This window comes from Xyrauchen texanus, chromosome 33 (assembly GCF_025860055.1).
Source record: "Xyrauchen texanus isolate HMW12.3.18 chromosome 33, RBS_HiC_50CHRs, whole genome shotgun sequence".
In the NCBI taxonomy this organism is placed as follows: Eukaryota; Metazoa; Chordata; class Actinopteri; order Cypriniformes; family Catostomidae; genus Xyrauchen; species Xyrauchen texanus.
The window spans coordinates 32,891,897-32,917,622 of record NC_068308.1 but is presented as its reverse complement, the minus strand read 5'-3'; the positions used below and the strand labels follow the sequence as shown (position 1 = coordinate 32,917,622).

The following is a 25,726-nucleotide window of genomic DNA, read 5'->3' as shown; positions in this document are numbered from 1 at the left end:
CCACTCAGAACACCTCAGCAACCGCACAGCAATGCTCTAATCACTCAGAACACCTCTAACAACCACTCAGAACACCTCAGCAACCGCACAGCAATGCTCTAATCACTCAGAACACCTCTAACAACCACTCAGAACACCTCAGCAACCGCACAGCAATGCTCTAATCACTCAGAACACCTCTAACAACCACTCAGAACACCTCAGCAACCACACAGCAATGCTCTAATCACTCAGAACACCTCTAACAACCACTCAGAACACCTCAGCAACCACACAGCAATGCTCTAATCACTCAGAACACCTCTAACAACCACTCAGAACAACTCAGCAACCACACAGCAATGCTCTAATCACTCAGAACACCTCTAACAAACACTCAGAACACCTCAGCAGCCACACAGCAATGCTCTAATCACTCAGAACACCTCTAACAACCACTCATAACACCTCAGCAACCACACAGCAATGCTCTAATCACTCAGAACACCTCAAACAACCACTCAGAACACCTCAGCAACCACACAGCAATACTCTAATCACTCAGAACACCTCTAACAACCACTCAGAACACCTCAGCATCCACACAGCAATGCTCTAATCACTCAGAACACCTCTAACAACCACTCAGAACACCTCAGCATCCACACAGCAATGCTCTAATCACTCAGAACACCTCTAACAACCACTCAGAACACCTCAGCAACCGCACAGCAATGCTCTAATCACTCAGAACACCTCTAACAACCACTCAGAACACCTCAGCAACCGCACAGCAATGCTCTAATCACTCAGAACACCTCTAACAACCACTCAGAACACCTCAGCAACCGCACAGCAATGCTCTAATCACTCAGAACACCTCTAACAACCACTCAGAACACCTCAGCAACCACACAGCAATGCTCTAATCACTCAGAACACCTCTAACAACCACTCAGAACACCTCAGCAACCACACAGCAATGCTCTAATCGCTCAGAACACCTCTAACAACCACTCAGAACACCTCAGCAACCACACAGCAATGCTCTAATCACTCAGAACACCTCTAACAACCACTCAGAACACCTCAGCAACCGCACAGCAATGCTCTAATCACTCAGAACACCTCTAACAACCACTCAGAACACCTCAGCAACCGCACAGCAATGCTCTAATCGCTCAGAACACCTCTAACAACCACTCAGAACACCTCAGCAACCACAAAGCAATGCTCTAATCACTCAGAACACCTCTAACAACCACTCAGAACACCTCAGCAACCACACAGCAATGCTCTAATCACTCAGAACACCTCTAACAACCACTCAGAACACCTCAGCAACCGCACAGCAATGCTCTAATCACTCAGAACACCACTAACAACCACTCAGAACACCTCAGCAACCACAAAGCAATGCTCTAATCACTCAGAACACCTCTAACAACCACTCAGAACACCTCAGCAACCACAAAGCAATGCTCTAATCGCTCAGAATACCTCTAACAACCACTCAGAACACCACAGCAACCACACAGCAATGCTCTAATCGCTCAGAACACCTCTAACAACCACTCAGAACACCTCAGCACCCGCACAGCAATGCACTAATCACTCAGAACACCTCTAACAACCACTCAGAACACCTCAGCATCCACACAGCAATGCTCTAATCACTTATAACACCTCTAACAACCACTCAGAACACCGCATCAACCACAGAGCAACACGTTAACAACCTCCCAGAACACAGTAACAACCACATACAGCAATGCTGTTACAACAATTTGGAACACCCAAAGTGTTGATGAGAGCCACTTTAAAGATCATATGAATGTCAATGTCAAAATCTAATAGTCATGTGACATTTCACATGAACGTAATTGAATGAGAGTGATGTAATTGAAGGATAATATTCCATTTATTAATTTATTTTTTTCTTATTTTTACATCACCACCTTTGACCTAGAGAGGGCACCATAACACACCTAAACATTTTCTTGTCTCTTTAATGTTTGCTTCTGTAATAATTCCTTCTATCCATGTATTATTCAAATATTTTCAAGACTACCTAAAAAGGTAATATATTGTAAACCAGATTACTGTTCTTTCTCTCTCTTTAGAGCTTCCTGGCCCTCCCACAAACCTGGCCATCTCAAACATTGGCCCTCGCTCAGTAACCCTGCAATTCAAGCCAGGATACGATGGCAAGACCTCAATTTCTCGCTGGCAGGTCGAGGCCCAGGTGGGTCACTCTTTATCCAAGTGGACTAAACTTTTAAAATCTAGTCTAGATCTTTCCCTGAACACTTCAATGTGTCTGTCTCCTCCTCTGCTCTCAGGTTGGTGTAGTGGGTGAGAACGAGGATTGGGTGATGGTCCATCAGCTGGCCAATGAACATGATGCTCGCTCTTTGGAGGTCACCGGCCTCAATCCCTATACTTTCTATAGGTAATGCATTTATCTTGTACTCAATAAGTTAATTACTTTCATTCATTATAAGGCCTCATGAAAGCCTGAGAGCACTGTATACCTGTAGTCAAAGTTCATCATTTTTTTATATGTAGTCGCATCAGCTCTATTTGGTATTAACATCCGTTTCAAATGGTTCGATCACAAATCATCAGGTAGTGAACACTTGTGATCGAATCAGCCCAAAGACATGTAAACAGTTTTATTTAATATAAGTGTGGGATTGGGTTTGCAGGTTCCGAATGCGCCAGGTGAACATTGTAGGCACAAGTCCACCCAGCCAGCCTTCCAGAAAGATCCAGACCCTGCAGGCTCCTCCTGATATGGCCCCAGCCAACGTAACCTTGCGGACAGCCAGCGAAACCAGCCTCTGGCTTAGATGGGTGGTATGTTCTAGAAAATAAACATATGGCACTGAAACACAAATCTGATGGACAGTACATAACTCTTCTGATGTCTATTATCTCTTCTTAACTCACTTTGTCTGTTGTCCACAAGCCTCTTCCTGAATGGGAGTATAATGGGAACCCAGATTCTGTGGGCTACCGTGTGCAGTACAGCAGGACTGGAGCCCAGTCTAAAGTTCTTCTTCAAGTCATTACAGACCGCTTAGAGAGAGAGTTTACCATCGAGGACCTGGAGGAGTGGACAGAGTATGAGGTCAGAGTTCAGGCCATCAATGGCATCGGAGCGGGACCCTGGAGTCAGCCTGTACGGGGAAGAACCAGAGAGTCCGGTAAGAAGTCAGGCTTCATGAGTAAAGTAAACCCACAAGGGGATTTTTACCAAAGAAATACTTTTTTTGTTATATACAAAAGCAATTAGCTACAAGAGGCCCCTTGACTTGTGGTCAACAAGTATGGGTTTTTCAATGACCGATGCCAATATCTAGAGTACAGGGGCCAATATAATATTTTAATAATATAAAAATAATAATAATATTTTAAATTATTCAGTTTAGTAATGAAAGAAATGTCTGAAATAAACACTTAAATTACACAATATTCACTTAAAATTCATCAAAACAATGTCTTCAATTTATTTTAATTGGCTAACTCGACATATTAATCAGCCAATAATCTCAAAATGGCCAAATTGTGGCGTAATGATGAGACTTTAATATAGAATTCAATAGATATATGGTCACAGGTGTGCAAATATCTGCTATTTTATGGCTTCCAGATAAGGCTCGTCTAATAAAATGTATAGTCAGACAGAGCAATTTTATGATTTGGAACTATGCTTTGCATTGTTCACATATGTTGAGTTTAATGCAAGCCTTAAATCATTAATTTGTGTATACTGTACGTGGGCACAAGATTTCCTGTTTAAACAAGCTTAAATGGGCACAGACACACGTGTGTGTGAGGGGGCGTAAGTCTTTTCTTTTCCTCTTTTGCCTCTTTCCCTCCTTCTGCTCAGCTTGGTCTCTGTAGTAACCAGATTTCAGGGAAGTGGGTTTGGGAGGAATAAATGAATGTTGAGGAAATTGGTAACACATGGGGGCCGTACGCATGACTCCCCTGTTTTTCTTCAGACAATCACGTTCCTGCAGTCCTGAGTACAATGTCTGGGGATTTGTGCCAGACATTGATTCTCTGTGTTACTTTCCCAATAATGGTCAAAGTCTTTCAGGCCTCGCTGATTTTGTTATATGTGTCCAGCGATCAGTATAAAATCCCTATGTCTTTCACACGTTCATGTACACAGACATGAACACACACGCAAAAGGTGTGGTTCAAAAAACATTGAAAATCTGAGTCAAGATCTAAATTTGCATATAAATAAGATCATTTGTGACATCAACCAATTGAACTTGGAATGCATAGCTACTGTATATCCAGAAAGGCTGATTTTAACATACATTCCTTCAACCAGTGCATTGATCTGTATAAACCTTGAACTCTCTTTTTCTCTTCATCTGTTTCAATGCAGTCCCCTCCTGTGGGCCTACAAATGTTTCTGCATTTGCCACCACATCCAGCAGCATTCTGGTCCGCTGGTTTGAAGTTCCTGAACCTGACAGAAATGGACTCATCCTGGGCTATAAGGTCTGTAAGACCCTCGTGAGACAAGTTTAACAACAAGAATGTCAAGTTTGTATGTCAGTGTGACATTAAAATACATAAAAATTTACTTTCGTAATGAATGTTCCTGGTGTTATTGTGCAAAATTCATTAGTGTTCATCATTTCTAATTGCAGCTATTTTTCCTCTGAAACAGCTCTCCTTTTCTGTTGACATAACCAAGACAGTGTGGGTGGGATAAATAATGTTGACCAATAATACCAAAGCCTACGTAGTTTCAAACCTATCAAATGCTGATGGATGAAATCAGCTGTATTCTTTTTGATTCAGAAATATGTTGCATTGTGATGGTTAAATATATTGACAAATCATACATTGCTGTATTAAAATGCAGCATTCGCTCTAATACATTTGCATTCCATTGTGGCTGAGAGGCCTAAACATAGCAAAATCAATGGGTTTTCAAATGAAAATGTATTAGTGTAGACTTGGCCTTAATCTCTCTTTAATCTATACCTCTCTCTCTCTCTCTCTCTCTCTCTCTCTCTCTCTCTCTCTCTATGCATCTCTCTATTTCAGGTGGTGTATAAGGAAAAGGACTCTGACTCTCCTCTTCAGTTTTGGATGGTGGAGGGAAATGCCACCCATAGTGTTCAGCTAAACGGACTGGGGAAGTATGTTCTGTATGAAATCCAGGTCTTAGCTTTCACCCGCATTGGAGATGGCCGACCCAGCTCCCCGCCGATCCTGGAGCGCACGCTTGATGATGGTGGGAATTCTAGTACATTGCATACAGATACAAGAAGTTAAAATCAGAGCAATATTCAATATGTTTGATATCGTTTATCAGAAGTGTAAAATCTTATTAGAACAATTTACGTTTCAAATCAATCAAGGTGTGTCTTCAGTCTTTAGTGAACATTTACCCATCAAAGTGCTCAAGATAATCATCAAGTTTATATAGATTCACTTAAGAATCACTTTGAAGAACATAAAAAAGGAAAATTGTAGATTAAAACAATGTATTATGTTCTTTTTTTAGTGCCCGGGACACCTGTGGTCATTTTATTTCCTGAAGTTCGCACCACTTCAGTCAGACTCATCTGGCAGCCACCCTCTCAGCCCAATGGCATCATACTGGGTAAAACATTTTGTTTGCTTGTGTGTCATGTGTTTGAATATGTATACATATCTGTTTGTGTTTATACTAAAATATGTTTCTTGTGAATGCCCTGTTTTTACCATCATGAGTTCAAACTCTTAACTGAATATAGTAATTTCCTCTATAGTAGTGGTTAATGGAGGCTACATGTGTAGAAATAACTATTTTTTTAAAAGTTCACTCAGTAATGTTTTGAAGTATGTCAAAGTGGTTTACATTGGCTTACACTGACACCTAATGGCCTGGATGTTGTATCATTCAAACACAGTCGTTTTCAGTTACCAGTGCAATTATAAAAAAAATCACTTTGCATAGTAAACCAGGATTAATTTAATCCATGAATAAAAGTGTCCAATAACAGGGTAGTTACTGAGATTAAATGAGTAGTATTCAGCATGTTATGTGATGATAAAATGGCTACCCCCATAAGGTGCCCCTGCCCCATATAGAAGAAAAGAGCTTTTATAAGGTTACTGATATGTCTGAACTCACATGATTGGTCATGATTGTATACATGTTTCAAATTTACTATTAATTTCTTCAGAAGTAAAACTTTTTAAATGAGGAAAAAAATGACTGAGTGAACCTTTAATAGAGCCTTTTTTTATACCCATTCTTAAAAGTGATGTAAGCGATTTGAGATGTTTTGCGAACTTCTGCCATCGTATTAACTACATCAGCACTCTCCATAACCCCACCCACCAAAGACATGTTAGCCAATCTGATGTAAAAATAAATAACTAAATAATTGTTTGCCAAACAAACAACATACATGAAAGACAAAGAGTGTTTTTGATTGGCTAGAAACTGCGATTTGGGTAATGAGTCCGGTGCACCTTCAGCAACAAACAAGGTAGATGGAGAGAGCAAAGTAAAAAGGAGAAAATGTATTTAAAAAAAAACCTGATGCATTTCGGCACACAGGCTTCATTATAGTTACATTTACATTTATGCATTTGGCAGATGCTTTTATCCAAAGCGACTTACAGAGCCCTTATTACAGGGACAATCCCCCCGGAGAAACCTGGAGTTAAGTGCCTTGCTCAAGGACAGCATCCTTCTGATTACCAGATTACCAGTTATGTGCTTAGACCACTACACCACCACCATAACTCCAGTTAACAAAATTAAACAAAAACATGTAAAAGGCAGTTATTTAAATATAAAAAAAGAAGATCCAGCCAATTAGAATCCATCCAGAGGGGAACTGGCCCCCACAGTGAGTCTGGTTTCTCCCAATATTATTTTTCTCCATTATCCAACATCTTATGGAGTTTTTTGTTCCTTGCCACAGTCACATTCAGCTTGCTCACTGGGGTTCTAAATACAAAATTATTTAATTATTTATTTTTAAACACAATTTACAATCATATTTAATAAAACTACACAATTATGACTCTAAGACTTTATAGATATTACAGTTTATTTTCTGTAAAGCTGCTTTGCAATGATATGTGTTGTGAAAAGTGCTATACAAATAAAAATGACTTGACTTGATTTGAAATGAACAGGATAACATCAGCAACCAATCAGAATCCATAAAATCCCAACCTACATGATTTACACCCATTAGACAATAAACAGAGAATAGAGAACATAGAACATAGAAGAACCACATCAATCAATTAAATGTAAAAAAAAACATATTTAAAATAAAAATTTAATATATGATTTATGTATTATTATTTATTATTAACAATATTATTTATAATAATATAACATTGTTATCTTTATTTATTTGTTATTAACAATATTATTTATAATAGTATAACAGTATTATCTTTATTTATTTATTATTAATAATATAACTATATTATTGTTATTTATGCATTATTTAAAAATATGTTTTATTACAACTCTTCATTCATTCCTAGAGGCGATACATTTTTAGATTAAAAAGTCCAAGATTTGTTTGTTGGCTGTTTACAGCAAGTCTTGATTCCTAAAGACACCTATTTCAGTGATATCTGTCAGGTAGAAGGGACATTTTATGGTATTTTACGCTATTCCAAAAATAAATAATTTGAATTGCCTACTGCACCTTTAATTGTTTCCACAATTAAGCAGCCCATGGTAAATAAATTACATTTGTTTTGCTTTAGTTCTTTAGTTTGTGTCTTCTTTAATCACAGAAAAGGGAAAATATGTTAACTAAACCAGTTCTCCAAATTAACAAAACATTTTCGGGACTGAAACAGGGTTTCAATTACATGGGAATATGTACAGTCAGTATCCCTGCTGAAAATACGAGCTTAGACCATGCAGAATCATTCCATGTGTGTCCAATTTGGTTTATGCTTATTAGCAATGGTTTAATGCCGGTATTGATATTTGGTGGGCCAAAATAGCCCTATTGTTCACCAGCAAAGCATGTTGGCCAACTAGAATGGTCTTTCTGATGAAGCTGGTTGACAAAGGGAGACTCGCAGGTTAAGCTAGGAAGCCTGTTATGGACACCAGTATACCAGCATTCAAAACACAACATATGCTGATGACCAGTATTGCTGGTCTTTTCAACAAGGCTTTCCTGATTTCTGTGATGTTATTGGTTTCTTTTGCAGCCTATCAGATCACTTACCGCCTAAACTCCACTAATAGCAACACAGCCACATTTGACGTGTTGAACTCCAGTGCACGACAGTATACAGTCACAGGGCTGAGACCGGAATCTGTCTACGTGTTCCGTATCAGAGCGCAGACACGCAAGGGATGGGGAGAAGCTGCTGAGGCTTTGGTGGTCACCACAGAGAAGAGAGGTAACACTAATTACTGTCACACATCATCAGTGGTGCAGGTCAAGATCCAAACTGAGTATCAGTCTCTTGGATGACATGAAGCATTAGAATTATGATCAGTGATCTGATTATGATTTCTCAGCCATGACCTTAATGGTGGAATGGGTCATGGGGACACATAATCCAACTAATGACGTGTGTCTGTTTGTCCATATCTCACATGGACTGAAAAATTCACCGTCCACTGAGGTTTATCCATAAACAAATGTTTCCCCTCCAGCCAGTCTTGCTTTAGTGTGGTTTGAGACGTCTGGCGGAAGTTTTGCTGCACTTGGTTCCACTCAAGCAAAGCCACATTCCACTTCTAGAACATCATAATCAGGCCTTGGATTATTTATGCAGTGCACTGTACCAGATACACTTCAAAGGTTTTGATTCACAAAGCATGGTTATGTAATGTAATATGAGAATAATAAATACGCCATAATCTTGTTCTTGTTCTTGTTCTTGAATTTTAAATGTTCACTGAAGCTGAGATAATGTTTAATGAGTTCATGCTTAAAATCCAACTGCTTGGGAAGCTACAACAAAACTATAGCTTCAAACAGTCATTTCTTAGTTTTAAGAAAATAGTGTCTCAACTCCCAATAGTGCATACAATATAATATATTGCCTTTGGAAACAGGTTTGTGTTTATGCTTGACTTTTGACCCCCAGCTCGACCTCAGCCCACCAGCCGTCCCACGGTGCCCCAGGAAAACGTACAGGCACGCAGCGTGCTGCTGTCATGGGAACCAGGCAGCGATGGTTTATCTCCGGTTCGGTACTATACCGTTCAAGTCAGAGAGCTGCCTCAGAAGAATTGGACAGTCCATTCTGCATCTGTTAGCCACGAGTCCAGTTCCTACATCGTAGACAGGTACAGCAAGATAATCACATTAAAGACATCTACAGGAAGGTTTTGAGTGATTTGAATTAAAAGTAATTCATGCATAATGGCACAATACTATAACAGCAAACAAACTGAGAGTATTTGATTCAATTGAGTTTTATTTGTCTTGACTTGTGGGGGTATGATTATATTTCAGACTGAAGCCGTTCACCTCCTATCAGTTCAAAGTGAAAGCTACTAATGATATTGGAGACAGTGATTACAGTGAAGAGAGTGAAGCTATCACTACACTACAGGATGGTAAGAATATTTTTATGGAAACAAACTGTGTGCAAATGTGTGAACGATTGCTTCTAGCTTTGCAAGTTCAATTTCACATGTTGTTGCATTCTGAAATGTGAAATTGAATTAAAAAAAAATGGTAAAAATAAAAATGGTGACTTTGATTTAATCTAAGCTTCTTATTTTCATTGATTTGTAAATATGAAAAACAAATAGTGTAAGTAAATTGAAAAATATTTAGTTGTATACAAGAAGTAGTTTGAGGGTGCAGTGAGAACAACTTGATTAGGTCATTTTTAATGCTTTATGAGAGTTGGGGGTTTCAACTGTGGTGGGAATTCGTAGCATTTATTTTCAGCTATTGATTGTTCTTAAACAAAATAATTAAGTTGAAATCACACAGACTTTTGGTATCTGCAAAAGCATATAATTGCTTAACAATTTCGGAGCGTAGGTCTTGAAAGGTTTATGCATTATTGTTAAAACCAATTTCTCAATGGTAACAAAATAAATAGGATTGATATCCTTTAAGTCATGTCACAGTCATTTGCACACAAACACACTCTATTTAGTAGTTTCTGCATGAATCGACCATTATGCTTCACACACAGAATATATTCTGCTTGTACCCTATTACGAGAGGGCTGTTTTATGTCCATGATAGCTGCCAAGCTTTTACTGCAACACACAGGTGACGATATTGTGTTCCATCAATGATGTCATTGCTGGAGGAAGAAGTATAAATGAGGTAATACAGTATCTCTGGTTGCTACGAGACTAAATTATGCCTAAGCAACTTCAGTGAAGTGAGACAGACTTGTGCATACTGCTTGTTGAAAACCCACCATCATATATCAGACTGTAATACAGGCTTGACTTGTTGAACAATGCAGTCTTCTGACACAGTTTGAGTGTTTATGTAGCGTAAGACATTGTAGCTGAGGTGGTTGAAATGGAATTACATTCACAGGGTATCTATCTGTGCCTATTCATTTATTTCTTTTTCTTTCTCTTTCTAAAGCCCCAGATGAAGCTCCAACCATCCTCACTGTCAAACCATACACCACAACCTCAGTTCTGATTTGCTGGCAGGTAAGGGGGCGGGTCTTTTTTTTTTTTGACACTTTCCATTCCACACTGTCTTTTTTTACCATTTATGTCATAGGAGATTTGCCACTTTTGTAGCCCTGATACTAAAATTTGGGAAGGTGCGCTCAGTAATTTTTTTATGTTGTCTCGGATTTACTCTGACATCTAGGGGCAAAGAGAATATCTAGAGCTAATAGTTTTCCCAAAAATGTATGGCAACATATGTGGACAGCGGGACTAAGTTGTGAAATTTTAAATAATACCAAGTTGTAGATAGTCAGATAGTTTTTACTACAATGAATTGAATATAAATTCCACAGATTATGTTAAAGATATGATACAGTGGTATGATTTAAATGATTGTACAGTCGAGAAGGTCGAGACCTCTGGGACGGACTAAAATCAGTAGTTTGTCAATACAATAGATTACCCAACAAACATCATAGTTCTCAAAACTAAAAACATGAGATTTATGCCTTTGCTCTAATGTATTACAAACAAGTAAAAGGACTCCAATGTGTACAGTATTCGTGGAAAGTGTCTACTCCTCATACAACCCACCAGCCAAACCTATCCATCAACGGCTTGTAATGACAGAGCAGGAGGGCATTGTGTGTGTGTTAAACACATGCTCTCAAAGTCACCCCTGAATTACCTTTTCAAAGATGGCAGGTTTGAAAGGCCTTAGGCATCCAACTCTGATTCATTGCTGTAGAGAAAAGGTGAATAAATGGGTTCCTCCCCTAGAACCAGTTCATTCATGCTTTACTAGGGGGAATTTGCTTGAATGTTTGTTAAACTTGAGTTTAGAATTCATCAAGTCTGGTTTGTTGGTTTCATCTGGTTTTTCCTTGACATGAAAGATGTCTTGCCTTCACATCTTAGCAACGTACCTCTGGGGGTTTTCACATCCTGAGTTGACAAAATTGTGGGTGCTGTGTTTACACAACTTCCGATTACCTGTCGTGCAAAGCATTATTCAACTCCATCCACAAATCACACAGCAAAAGCCTAGTGAATATGTTGATTATTTTGTGGTGACATTTGCTTAGTCTTTTCTGTCATCCTCAGCCCCCTCCTGAAGAAAAAATCAATGGAATTATTTTGGGATTCCGAATCCGATATCGGGAGCTGCTTTATGACCGGCTCCGAAGTTACAGCGTTCACACTGTCAATGGAGCTTCAACTGGCTGGGCAGAACTCACCTGTAAGTATAGAGATATTCAACAATGTAGTATATATTTTTTCTCAGTCTTTCATCATCAATGTCCTCCCCTTTCTTTTGAAGCCCCCTACAGCATACGGAACATCAGCGAATCCTCCCTTACTCAGTACGAACTGGAAAGTAAGTCACTTCCTGTTTCTACTCGACTCAATAAAACTCAATATCAAATCTTTCAAATGCAATACAATAAATGCTTTACTTAAGAGTTGACAAGATGCAGTCTCCATTTGCCCTTGTTTTGACTACTATCTGCTATTAGCAAGCCTGTTCTCACCTCGTGAGCTCGAGGCTGATGAGACTGAGTGGTATTGAATTTAAGACTGGTCTAGTTATGTCTGGTTTCTGTCTGCCGTTGACGTCTGAAGAAAGGCCAGCATGGAAATTGAGTCAGATGAAGATAACCAGACTGACTCATCTTTTCCTTTGACTCTGGCTTCAAGCCGACACAATTCTCAGTCAAAGATTGTGTCAAGGCTAATGAAACAAAGATGGTCAACTGGCCCCAGAAGAACATTTAATATGCAGAACATTGCACTTTTTTGTCATTTTTAAATTTGCAATCCTTGCATTGTGAATTAGTGAATCTGAAAATTCTGATTTTGTTAACTTACCCTTGTGTTACCACATCTGACCAAATTTTGTTTAACTGACAATCTTATCTTTGGTAACTTTCAAATAAAGTATTTGGTTTGGAATTATATCTGGATTAGTTTTGTGTGAACCCTTAATATGCAATTTTGAACTAGTACTATTCTTCTAGTTCATTGGTTTGTGTACTTTTGTTGTAGATCTTATGAAACACAAGCGCTATGAGATCAGAATGAGTGTGTACAATGCTGTGGGTGAGGGACCAACCAGCTCACCACAGGAAGTCTTTGTGGGAGAAGCGGGTAAAACCTTTATTAACTGCGAGTTTCTGTTTACAGATGATAAATCCCAGAATACACATTTAAGGGAAACCATTTTTTAGCCCACTAGAGCCTAATCAATCTTCTCTACTCTCACAGTTCCAACTGCCCCACCTCTAAATGTGGTCATCCAATCAGCTACTGCCACGCAATTTGATGTAACGTGGGACCCGCCTCCGCTGGAGACTCAGAATGGAGATATTCAGGGTTATAAGGTCAGACTCTGATGACGATGAGGAAAATGGCTTGTAGTATGACTTCAACGCATATTTTCCCTTATACTACTTGTGTTCATTTGTTGACTTTCAATGACTGTTCCAAAACATGGAAAGCTTTCTTGCTACCTATTTTAGCAGCATTCTAACTGAAATAGAACATAATAAATAAACAATTTAGAGTGTTCTATATATGCTGTGACTCAATATTTGAAATTTTTTTGGTTTTGTGACTCAGTATTAAATTAATGATGTCATACTCTTATAAATGCATTTTAATTAAGCTAAATAATTTGTATTGATACTTTTTGTTTTTTAATTAATTATAAGAAGGTATAATGTCTTAAGAAGGTATGTGTCGTGGAAGAAACACTATTAGAAGAAAGTTCCATATAGAACCCTGAAAAAAAATATTTTATATAGAACTCTTTTTATAATATTTGATTATAACTGTAACCCGCAACTATAACATTTGGTTTATGTTAGATTTTTAAATGTAGTTTTTGTTTAATTACCAGAAGAATGTTTAATGGATATGCGAATTGTATAGTTCATATACTATATCACTAAGAAAGTGAAATAATCATATAAAATACAATTAATTATCATTAAGTAAAGTATTTAATAGTTTGTATTTACAACAACACAATCACTAATTAACACAATTCATAATGCAATAGTATGAGAATTTACTTAATACATCCACAGGTTGGTAATAATAAGCTAAAAGTTAATGAATAGTAATATTATTTATATAAAAATAATAAACATTACATCATTTAACATTAACTATAAGTTAATAACATTATAACATAATTAAGAATAAAAAACAAGTAAAAAACGAATTAAAATAAATAAAAAATATTCCTTCTACTCTACACGCTCAATTTGTTTGCTGTTTATGATAAACAATACCATAGACTGTATATTACTATGATAAACCTGTCGTCTGTAAGAGAAAGGGAATAAAGGGCATTGGATCTGATCATGTGTCATTTATACTTTTCTAATCAAACCCAAAGCTGTAGAAGTACATTGTAAAAGTTTTTATTTTTCTGCAGTATGAAATTCAAATGCAAAAATGAATGTAGCGTAGTGTTGAAAACGTTCAATAATGTAATTTATGCACACACACACATACATACTCACATTAAGCAATTGTCAACCCAAAGTTCCCTTTTGGGCAAAATGTTTAATTGTTTCGGTAAATTTGTATAAATATAACCTTTTTGACATTAAGGGTTCTTTGGAGCTGAGTAAAGAACCTTTTTGGAAGAACCTTTTTTTTCTAAGAGTGATAGGCAGTTCGCTAAGTCTTGGAACACAGCCCATGACTCATGAGATTTCCATAATAGTGTACACAATATTTTGTATTTATTAATTTACAAAAATACTATTCTTGCATATTTATGTTGATAAGTCAATGAATGAGGGAAAACATAGAGTTGGAGAGTTACTTGTGTTAGTATTTGTGTGCTCTGTGACTAAGTGCACATAAAACAGACATCACCTCTCTTTTTATGCACCTGCTATACAATAGTATGAGTACAAAGTTTTGTGTTCCTGTTGCAGATCTTCTTTTGGGAATATCAACGGAAAAATGAGACGGAGAAACTGCGTACTCTCTTCCTGCCTGAGGGAGGAGTAAAGCTCAAGAATCTAACGGGCTACACCACCTACATGATCAGTGTCGCTGCTTTCAATGCAGCCGGGGATGGACCACGCTGCCCACCGACCAGAGGAAGAACTCAACAAGCTGGTGTGGAACCTTTAGGCAGTCTTCTTAACTGTCTTTTCCCAAGTCTTCGCATTCGCTTACATAGTTTAAGACCCATGAAATCAAAATTGGAAACTTTTGTGTCTGTTATCTTTGAGGCAAGTTAAATGCTAGTGTACTCCTAAAATTTAACAAAAAATAGCATATACACATTAAAAATAAATAAACTTTTTCTTCTGACAGACCAAAACAAACCAACAATATTGATGATTCGTCATCTTGTATAATAATGTCCCTCCCTCTAATAAAAACTGCAACCGACAAACAAGAAGGAAATCATGGTTCATGGCTGTGATGTAACTATGGTTAAAAAATCCTGGTTTAATAGGACATACAGTAAATCAACACAAGAAAAGAAATCTGGGCACATCAAGCCATTTCATGGGCCATTTAATGGAAAAATGCTAGTCCTGGCGCATTTGTTAAGCACATGATGTACCAAAACCATTGTCCATGGTGGACCAAATTCAGTGAAACCACCAAATGGCACTTGACCTACAATTAACATCTAATAGCTAATTAATACTTACTGGGTGAAAAGGATCATATTAATTTGCTTAATAATTATGATGAAATGCAAAACTGGACTCTAACAAAAATATGCAAAAATAACAGGATTAAAGGCTGCAACTTATTTCCAATCAGGGGATCGGAATAATGGAAACTATTTGAATTAATTGAATTATTTACGCGTCCAAGAACTTCTGGAATGTGAATTGCTTCTGACAACTGGCCAAGATATATCACAAAGCCCATCTGACCTTTTTTTGTATATTTAAACTTCGGTCTGCTAAAATGGGCTGTTGCTTTTACTCAGAATCTGTTATGCAGCTCTTGTGGTTTCTTTCAGTATGCTTGTGCATTGGCTCATGGCTCTGAGTGTCTGTGGGACACAGTCTCATTATTGTTCTCTCTTTCTGAAGTAGATGTGCTTTTCTTTCTGTCACCACAAAAGGGAACCATTTTTTTTGTCATCTGATATTGTTATTAAACTGGTTGTGTTGAGGATAAGTGTCAAATGAAATAGCGTTCCAGACAATTTTGTAGTGGGTTGCGTGGGTTAATTTGTTGTTACTCTATATGCTAATAAAATCTTTGAAGAAAAAATGAAACATCGGTTAATAAAAGTAGCATTGTGTGTGACCCTAAAAAAGAAGAATGGATACATCAACTAGTCTGAAATTAGTTCTACAAACTTCCCCACTACAGTACTAATAAGAATTATAAGATGTATTTAAGCTATAAAGCCGTGAGAATGTCTATTCTCTCCTGATGAACTGTTTCTCTCCCTCTCTCTCTTTCAGCTCCCAGTGCTCCCAGTTTGATCCTTTTCAGTGAGCTCACCACCACCTCTGTCAACGTGTCCTGGGGCAAGCCTGTTTTCCCTAATGGTATCATTGAGGGCTACAGACTCATCTACAAACCCTGCATGCCTGTTGATGGTCAGTGACTTTTTTATTAGTAATATTTGTCCAGGATCATTCTGCCCATGTGTGTGCGTGTGCGTGTGTGTGTGTGTGTGTGTGTGTGTGTGTGTGTGTGTGTGTGTGTGTGTGCGTATGTATGTGAAAGAGAGAGAGAGAGAGAGAGAGAGAGAGAGTGTAGAGCTATTGTTGCCTGAACTAAAAGCAGTGTGTTTGTCTAGTGTCCTCAGTGGCCTGTGTCGACTGTCTTCACTCCCCCTCCCCCCCAGGCGTTAGTAAGATCGTGACGGTGGACGTGAAGGGGAACGCACCCCTGTGGCTGAAAATCAAAGATCTGGCTGATGGAGTCACGTACAACTTCCGCATCCATGCCAAAACCTTCACCTACGGTCCAGAGGTGGAGGCCAACATCACCACAGGACCTGGAGATGGTCTGTCTGAATGCTTATCTCTGTATGGGCGTTCACACTTACAGCGAATAATCACTGGAGGTCACAGAATCTATGTACTGTTGATCACTACACTAAAAATAATAATAATAATACTATATAAATAATAATACTACCAAAATACATAAAGTGTTTTGGTCTTGTTTTTCAGTAAATGTAATAAGATATTACGTTTTTGTTTTAGAGAAATCGAATACAATTTTGTGAGGTTTATTCTTTAAAAAAAATGGGGTCAGAAAAATAAACGTGTATTCCATTTGAAATAAGATTTTTTCATTACAATGCTTTGTTGCATTGTTGGCAGTTGCTGGCAACTTTCATTAGAAAATTAATGAATTCAGGTCGCTTTGTTGTTGCTAATCGCTTTCAGTGTGAACTCCCAATGATTCTCTATAAAACAGGTCAAGGTCTGTCTTTCATTCTTTCATCCTCCTTAAACTAACGCTCATGAGTAAGACCTTTCTTTTTTGCATTTAGGAGCACCGGGCCCCCCTGGTGAACCCTTCATCTCTCGATATGGCTCCGCCCTGACCATCCACTGGGCCAATGGGGATCCCGGGCGGGCACCTATCACACGCTATGTTATTGAGGCCAGACCCTCAGGTGAAATAATCAGAAATAGACATTCTGAGAAATAAAAATGTTGGAGCTTTTGCCTAGTGGCTAGTGCAGAGTCTCCACAAACATTGATTCATGATCCTCATGTGGGAGTTGCATTGTTTCGTAATTCCACTCACCCCATCTCCAACTTCCTGTGTCCTCTGTACTGTCTATAAAAAGTGACAAAAAACAATATATAGTAATATATATATATATATATATATATAGAGAGAGAGAGAGAGAGAGAGAGAGAGATTACACACTGGTGGCCAAATGTTTGAAACAATGTACAGATTTTGCTATTATGGAAAAAAAAATCTGTACTTTTATTCACCAAAGTGGAATCCAACTGATAACAATGTACAGTCAGGACATCAATAAAATGAAAAATTACTATTGCACTACTTCAAAGAGTTCTCATCCAAAAATCTTCCACATGGAATTGCCATTCTAGCTGTCAGTTTGTCCAGATACTCAGGTGACATTTCACCCCACACTTCCTGTAGCACTTGCCATAGATGTGACTGTCTTGTCAGGCACTTCTCACGCACCTTACAGTCTAGCTGATCCCACAAAAGCTCAATGGGTTTAAGATCCATAACACTCTTTTCCAATTATGTGTTGTCCAATTTCTGCATTTCTTTGCACAATCTAAACTTTTAGACACTACAGATTACAGAATACATGCTGTAAAATGTAATTTGTAACATATTCTGTTAGATTACTCAAGGTCAGTAACGTATTCTAAATACTTTGGATTACTTTTTCAGCACTGGTAGATTTTTTCACTGGTTTTGGCTATAAAATAATATACAAAATATACATGTAAAAAATGTATTCTCTGAAAAACCTAAATATCTTATGCAGTGTTGTTTCTAAAACAAGACAAATCAAACTGATCACGTTTTAAGGAAGATGAAAGTGTGTTTGAGGAGGTTTCCCCTCTGGATTATTAGTTCTGACAGCTGCTGCAGTGTTCGACAAAAAACAATAAACTCACATTTAAGAGTCAAAGTGTATAAGAATGGTTTACCCTAAAAAGAACACGCTGTCATTATTTACTCACCTGTTTTATTCCAGACCCATATCCCTTAATATTCTTTCATTACAAAATGAAAGTCTTCACATAGCTTATGTTCAACAACAGATAATAGAGACCAAGCTGTCAAAAACACCATAAAAACATTAAAGTAGTTATGACCTTGTTACGCATCTATCTCTGTCCAGTAAATTCAAACTTTGTGTTCCATAGGAAACATTAACAGAAAACTGGTTTAGAGGGTAAACATATGAATATTACTTTAAGGTTACCAGACTCATAGGACTTGGACAATTCTACTGTGTATGACTGGGTCTTTTTCTTTCAAAAAATAATATTCCAGATGAAGGTTTATGGGATATTTTAATCAAAGACATCCCCAAAGAAGTGACATCATACACCTTCAACATGGACATCTTGAAACAGGGAGTCAGCTATGATTTCCGGGTGATTGGGGTGAATGACTATGGATACGGGTCTCCAAGTCAGCCTTCACCATCGATATCAGGTTCGTTCAAATCCACAAATTTGTTTCCATGTTTGTGTTAAGGCAGTCACATTTAAGTTATTATTGAAATAATAGTAAAGTCAATTCTTCTAATGGTACATGGATTTTATTTCCCACATCCAGCCCAAAAAGTGGCTCCATTCTATGAGGAATGGTGGTTTCTGGTGGTGGTGGCTCTGGTTGGCCTCATTTTCATCCTGCTGCTTGTTTTCATTCTAATCATCAGAGGCCAGAGCAAGAAATATGCCAAGAAATCTGACTCAGGTATGATCTATCTATCCATCTATACATCGATGAACAAATCAATAATAGATTGAATGATTTAACGTATCTTTTATTCATTCTATCCATCCATTCATCCATCCATCCTTCCAACCATACACTATGCTAGCAGTCTGTCTGCTTGTCTGTCTGTCTGTATGTCTGTCTGTCTGTGAGTGTATTTGTTTATCTCAAATGGATAGTCAGTGAGAGAGGAATACAGCATTGTTGCTGTTGTGACTTTAGTGTGGTATGTATTTGTTACTGTGTGGTCAGCATTTCTCTAGAGAATGTAGGCAGACCACAACAGTTTTGAGGGGCAGGGTAGTCATGTGGGTCACTACACACGTTAAACACACTGAGTGAGCACGAGAGGACCAGTTTGTCCTTTCACATATGGCATATAGGAAGGGTGACAGAATAAGAAACCGCAAACTTGCTGACTCAGTTCAACCAACTACGCCACAATTGGATATATCCAGGGAAAGATGTACCCCTAGCAGATGGCACACAGGTTCAATTATCAGAAAAGGGCAAAAAGACATGAGGACAATTATGAAAATATAGCTTTATTAAATACAAATTCACATTATTTAATACATAGATAACAGATAACCACATATTATGCACCCCAAAAACATTTATCAACAAACAAACACACAAAAAAAGAAAGAAAACAAAACTTAGGCTTAGGGGTAGGCTAGATGAGAGTTTTAATACCTAGAAAATTCACACCACTCACACAAACACATTCAAACCCACACACTTAAGTAAGAGATTGGATGCAAGTAGCAAACACGGCATTCAGGGAGGAAACACCACCACCAGAGAGACAGGGACAACCAGCCTCCCCACTCTGGGTTTTTTATACAAAATTTGCCAACAAACACAAGGATGTGTTACACTGATTAACTTAATAACTGAAAACCATAAATAGGGTTTCAGGTTATAAATAATAATCAGGATGGAGCATTTAACACATCACAAAGTTGGCTTTGACTTTAAAAAAAAACTGTACCTAATTGTTATTTAAACTGAATGAAAACTAGCAAAACTTACTTGAGCTTACATGAAAATAGATAATGCAAAAATATAAAAGAAAAATCAAGTACACAAGATGAAAGAGCTCCTGGGCACCACACCCAAGAAGCAAACAAACAAATAAATTTAAAAAGCACAATTATCATTAAACTGACGTACTTTAGACAAGCACGTAAAAGAAAAGAAAAATATAACCACAGCACAACCTATATATAAATATACATAAAACAATTAAGGGGGAGCCCAGAAAACAAAGCAGCAAAACAGCAGCACTCTCCTTATGCAGTTTAGCATTTCCGGCACTCAGCCCCACAGCCCAAACAAAAAGGGAGAGAACAGCCTCAGACATGCAGATCAGCAGATCGAGACAGCAAGTGCTTAAAACTGGAATGAATCCCACAGCCAGCATAATAAAACAATAGTGAGGATCCATATCAATACAGAGGAATGTTAGCGGTGTATACGGTTACTCAAAGTGTGCATCATGAGTGATGCAATACACATTAGAAAATAGAAAAACAGCATTAGTTGCCAAACGACACAATATTGATGCTGAAAACATGTAGCAACTAAACTGACATGCCTAGGGAACGATTGGCAGTATATCCACTGCAAACTGCAGAACATACAGAACTCGACACAAAACCGGCTGCAACAGGTGAGCTAATATTAGCCAGTGTATATACCCAGTAAGTAGCAAGTTAGCCCACCAGCTATCAAAACATAGGCTTCTTAGGCGGAGAACGAGTGCCATCAAACAGAAGGGATGGTGCAGCAATGAAACAATAGTGGACGAAGAAGCAATGATGCATATCCAGGCGGCAAGTACCAACACTTTATATATGCAAAGGAAAGGAAGCTGATTGGCTGACAATTAATACTATACAAATATGACAAAGAGTAGTAATGAAGGCAGGTTTTAACTGATACTATTACACACAAAGACAGTTCTCACACATACACATACAAACACCATTCACACAATCTTAGTTATGCCTCAACTATGTTTTCCCAAAGAGTTAAGTGACCCTGATAGGAGCAAGTTCTCGAACTAACCACTATAGTTCCACAAATGCATTGGCCTCGAACCAGTGTTTGTGAAAAACTGCAAACTAATCCCACATTTTAGGAAAGTCAGAATTAAGTATTCAAACTCTAGATTTCAAACTGAGGAGTTGTGATGAGATGGTAGCATGACTTATTCTTAAAAAATTAGTTCACCCAAAAGTGAAAATTATATAATTTACTCAAACATGCTCCAAACCCATATAACATTCTTTATCAAAAGAAGAAACATTGACAGAAAATTGGTTTTGTGACATTTGGTCCAGTTGTTATGATCAGGTCTAAAACCAATTTTCCCATGATCACTTAATGTCTCTATAAATGCCTTCAGGAAACAACTCCAACTGTAACGCACTGACACATGGAGAGATGGTCAGCCTGGATGAGAGCCGCTTTCCCGCCCTAGAGCTAAACAACCGAAGACTGTCAGTCAAAAATTCTTTCTGCCGCAAAAATGGCGTCTATACCAGGTGAGTGGGATGATACTAGTTGCCTCTCTTTCTGGTTTTGTCTTCCTACATTATGTCTTGTGGTAGTGTCCCCTTGTTTGTGTTTCATTTTGATGTGTGTTTGTCTTTTTATTTTTGTTGGTTTACACTGCAAAATATAGTTGTCTTTATCAGTATTGATGTCTTGTTTTACAGTAAAAATATTATTATTATTATTATTATTATTATTTTTATATATTCATAGAAATGTAAGAAATATATTTATATATTTAGTTTTTTCTTGTCAAGTGCATGCTGGACATACAGTACATATTATGGCTTGTTTTCAAAGAATATATCTTGAATTAGGATTATTTTTATTACATCATTGGCAGATTGTTTAAAGAACAAATTTAACAGCATTTTTAGCATTTTATGCTTAAACATATATATAATTTCCCAATAGGGTGAGAAAAACAAAACATTATTCAGAATATATTCTTTGAAAATAAGTATTATTATGTTAAGAATTTTTTTTTTTCCAAGTACATTTATTACATATATATTTTACTGGAAAACATATTGATTAAGAAAATTATATTTTCTAACTTTTTGCTCAATTAGTGCCTGTTTTTGTCATTAAAGTGTTATGTGCATATGTTTCAAAATGAAATATTTGATGGGCGAGTTTTGCTTCCATCAACAGATTGATGGCCCTCTGCATTCAACCCAAGTCAGATGCTGAGTTTTAAATTTCGACTGGAATGGCATTAACAAAAATGTCTCAATCCTAGCTCAGCAATAGCTGTAATTTAACAACTTAGTGGTAACTCGTCACTTTGGCCAATATGCAACTCTTGAGTACTTTGGGATGGTGTAATAAATCCATTATTATATCTGTATATTATATCCATGAGGCTTCAACCACGTGGCAGTTTTGAAGCAAAAATAGCCCAAATCAAGGCGTTTATCATTCGTCGTGGAAAGACTGATGGGATTACCAAATGGCTACGTTCATCTACTTTCCATCATAAAACTCAGTATAAAACGTTTATTTTTCCGCTAATGAGGAAAACGTGATCTGTTTGACGTGTCACAGGCTAAGTGCTTAAACAGATTCTGTTTCTTGTACTAAACTGCCACCAGTACCTCTGAAATGTGGCTGTTTAACAAAATAATCACAAACTTTTATTGATGCAACTATGATGAATGCTAATGTATCAAATACAAGTTGTGGGATATAGGTAAAGCATGGTAAACTATTAATTGAATCTCTATTGAAGTCAAAGCAAGTGTGCTTTCTTATATCTAATTTGTCACCATTTACAGAAAAATACACTTACTGAGCATTTTATTAGGAAGACCTGTAGCTACACCTACTTATTCTTGTGATTATCTAATCAACCAATCATGTGGTAGCAGTTTATAAAATCATGCAAATACAGGTCAGGAGCTTCTGTTAATGTTCACATCAACCAACAGAATGGGGACGATTGTAATCTCAGTGATTCCGACCGTGGCATGATTGTTGGTGTCAGACAGGCTGGTTTGAGTATTTCTGTAACTGCTGATGTCCTGGGATTTTCACACACAACAGTCTCTAGAGTTTACTCAGAATGGTGCAAATAACAAAAAATATCCAACACCTTTTTTAATGAGATAGGTCAATGAAGAATGGCCTGACTGGTTCAAGCTGGTTCGAGCTCACAGAGAGGCTATGGTAACTCAGATAACCACTCTGTACACTTGTAGTGAGCAGAATAGCATCTCAGAATGCACAGCACATGAAACCTTGAGGTGGTTGGGCTACAACAGCAGTATACCACGTTGGACACATTATTAGGACCATAATGTTTTTAGAAATGGGTGGTTTATGGGTATTTTTAGCACATCGTTATGGGTGCTTTGTGTGTTTGCCTACTGGCTAATAGAAAAATCCCACCCAAATGTATCTATGATATTCTGGTACCTAAATATAACCCAATTGTCTCCTTAAATATAAATCTATGGAATGTTTACCACCCATTTCATTGTCTACAAGGTGAAAATAGTCTGATGATTTGATTGCAGTAACAGTATTGTCATGAATAGCTACATACACCTGTATGTATCTCATTTGACAATCAGTTGAAGAAATCCACCTCATTATCAATCCTTACTTCTTAGCCTTTACCGTTCTTCATCCTGGGTAACCTTGAGATGGATCAAAGGTCTTTGGTCTTTGAGGAGATGCTAGGCTTTCTCCTCTGGCCGGAGATGAAGGGAGATGTGCAGAAGGAATGTGCATATGAAGCTACACACACTTTTTTTCAGTACAGTGGAAGTTTGAGGCTTAAGGCCTTGAGATACTTTACTTCAGATGAAATCGAAGAACGAACGGGTGTGACATTTAAAACAAAATCTGGTCAAAAATAAGGTGTTTTGCATTTGTTTCGGTGGTTCATAACAGCTCGCTGGGGTGAACTGTTGGTGAACCTTCTTACTGCCATTGGTCGACTTCATTGGTCGTAACCTGGAGCTCCACCTATTTTGAGGCCAAAAGCTAAATCCTGTTCAGTCAGTCAAGATCAGTCAACATGAACACACTGGCGAGCAGAGTTATTATCGAGCTGGTGCAAACTTACCTACATTTGCACAATTATTTGCATAGAGACATTTTCCAAGACATGTCATGTGTCTGAGAAGTCAAAAATTGCATAGGCAAACCGGACTGCTGATATTGTTTGTTCCTTTTTTTTTCTTTACAGCTATAAAAACTAAATAAATAAAACAAAAACAGTACAGCAGACAAAACCCATTTGTTCACATGTTTACTATATTATACACAGTAGTTTTTTCTGACAAGAAATCAAAAATGTAAATAATAATAAAGAAATTCTCCTCTACACTCTGTCCCCCTCTATCAGCTGTGCAGTGTCACGTGCAAAAATAACTCACTCCAGAGGGTACTACAGGGAAATTTAGACCCTACTCACGAAAAGGATCAATATACTTATAAGCGCCTCCCACAGCGGTCCTGATTGAAGAATGAAGAAGAACTTATCTGGAAGGATATCGTGGCCTTATGGTGCCCGCGTTGGATTGATGGGACCTTTAGAGTCTTTGAGAATCTTTTTAATAGCGATGTCACAATACCTATTCTGTATCGGAATTGGGTCCGATACCACACTAGTGTACTCACGCTCTTAAAAAAAACATTATGTCGTAGTGAGAGAATTTAACCACAAAATGCGATTTAATTAGATAAATATATTGTTGGCATGTGTGGAGAACATAAAATGTGAGCACTTGTGAATGTGTGGAGACAGTGTTGTGGCAATGCCGGCTGCACAGATCTTTAAAGCTTCTGCTTGGCTCATACACAGAAACACCATCATGAGCATCGCAGACTCTGTCTGTTGCAGATGACAGTGAACAGATCGCAAATTCACATTGTAGCGCGAGGCACATACAGACTACATATGTATTTGATAAAATAGCAGCCTTTTGTGGTGAAATAATCACATTGGGTCACATAGGGACCTGCTTTTCTGGAGGTGAGAAGCTACTGTCAAAAACACACAGAAACATAAAGGAAAAAAGCAGGTGTCCTATTGGTATGTACTGAAAAGGAAGTGTCGATACTCATACTTGTTCTCAAAAACATTGTATCGGGAGATCTCTACTTTTATGTCATGCCGCATTGGACTCAGTGTCAACAGGCCTAAAGTACAGACTTTATAGGGAAATATGCAAAACACCTTTCCTCTGCATTTTTCTTCACTCTAGTGTAATAGACTATATTTGGACAATTCCCACACTTCATACTTCATGTCCTGAGATGCATAACAGTCTGTTTGGTGTTAAACTGGATAGAATAAAACAAAAACAAAATAGAAGACACTCTGACCACCCCACATCCCTCCCTCAGGTCTCCACCTCGACCCAGTCCAGGCAGTCTTAACTACTCTGATGAGGATGTCAGCACCAAGTACAATGACCTGATCCCAGCAGAGAGCAGCAGTCTCACAGAGAAGCCTTCTGAGATCTCAGATTCACAGGTAACAACGCGCTGTCATGACATATTTTCAGACATTTGAAAATCTCTAATCAGACTATTTTAAAAAGACAATGCTGGCTGTGCTGAAACTTTCTCAGAAGTAGGATG

At 37.8% G+C, this 25,726-nt stretch overlaps 1 protein-coding gene across 1 annotated transcript in view; it reads left to right on the top strand.

Annotated features, from left to right (window-relative positions):
• The window catches only part of LOC127626653 (protein sidekick-2-like), a 92,545-nt gene that overhangs the window by 53,220 nt on the left and 13,599 nt on the right, over nucleotides 1-25,726 (top strand). Inside the window, exons 21-43 of the mRNA XM_052102632.1 lie at nucleotides 2,103-2,224; nucleotides 2,322-2,431; nucleotides 2,688-2,838; nucleotides 2,951-3,188; nucleotides 4,388-4,503; nucleotides 5,059-5,248; nucleotides 5,522-5,620; nucleotides 8,203-8,397; nucleotides 9,094-9,295; nucleotides 9,465-9,568; nucleotides 10,572-10,642; nucleotides 11,711-11,846; nucleotides 11,928-11,984; nucleotides 12,653-12,754; nucleotides 12,872-12,987; nucleotides 14,560-14,746; nucleotides 16,069-16,206; nucleotides 16,458-16,619; nucleotides 17,115-17,240; nucleotides 18,620-18,784; nucleotides 18,908-19,048; nucleotides 21,483-21,621; nucleotides 25,490-25,619. Coding sequence (XP_051958592.1) covers nucleotides 2,103-2,224; nucleotides 2,322-2,431; nucleotides 2,688-2,838; nucleotides 2,951-3,188; nucleotides 4,388-4,503; nucleotides 5,059-5,248; nucleotides 5,522-5,620; nucleotides 8,203-8,397; nucleotides 9,094-9,295; nucleotides 9,465-9,568; nucleotides 10,572-10,642; nucleotides 11,711-11,846; nucleotides 11,928-11,984; nucleotides 12,653-12,754; nucleotides 12,872-12,987; nucleotides 14,560-14,746; nucleotides 16,069-16,206; nucleotides 16,458-16,619; nucleotides 17,115-17,240; nucleotides 18,620-18,784; nucleotides 18,908-19,048; nucleotides 21,483-21,621; nucleotides 25,490-25,619 — 3,197 coding nt within the window. The remainder of the gene's footprint in view (nucleotides 1-2,102; nucleotides 2,225-2,321; nucleotides 2,432-2,687; nucleotides 2,839-2,950; nucleotides 3,189-4,387; nucleotides 4,504-5,058; nucleotides 5,249-5,521; nucleotides 5,621-8,202; nucleotides 8,398-9,093; nucleotides 9,296-9,464; nucleotides 9,569-10,571; nucleotides 10,643-11,710; nucleotides 11,847-11,927; nucleotides 11,985-12,652; nucleotides 12,755-12,871; nucleotides 12,988-14,559; nucleotides 14,747-16,068; nucleotides 16,207-16,457; nucleotides 16,620-17,114; nucleotides 17,241-18,619; nucleotides 18,785-18,907; nucleotides 19,049-21,482; nucleotides 21,622-25,489; nucleotides 25,620-25,726) is intronic.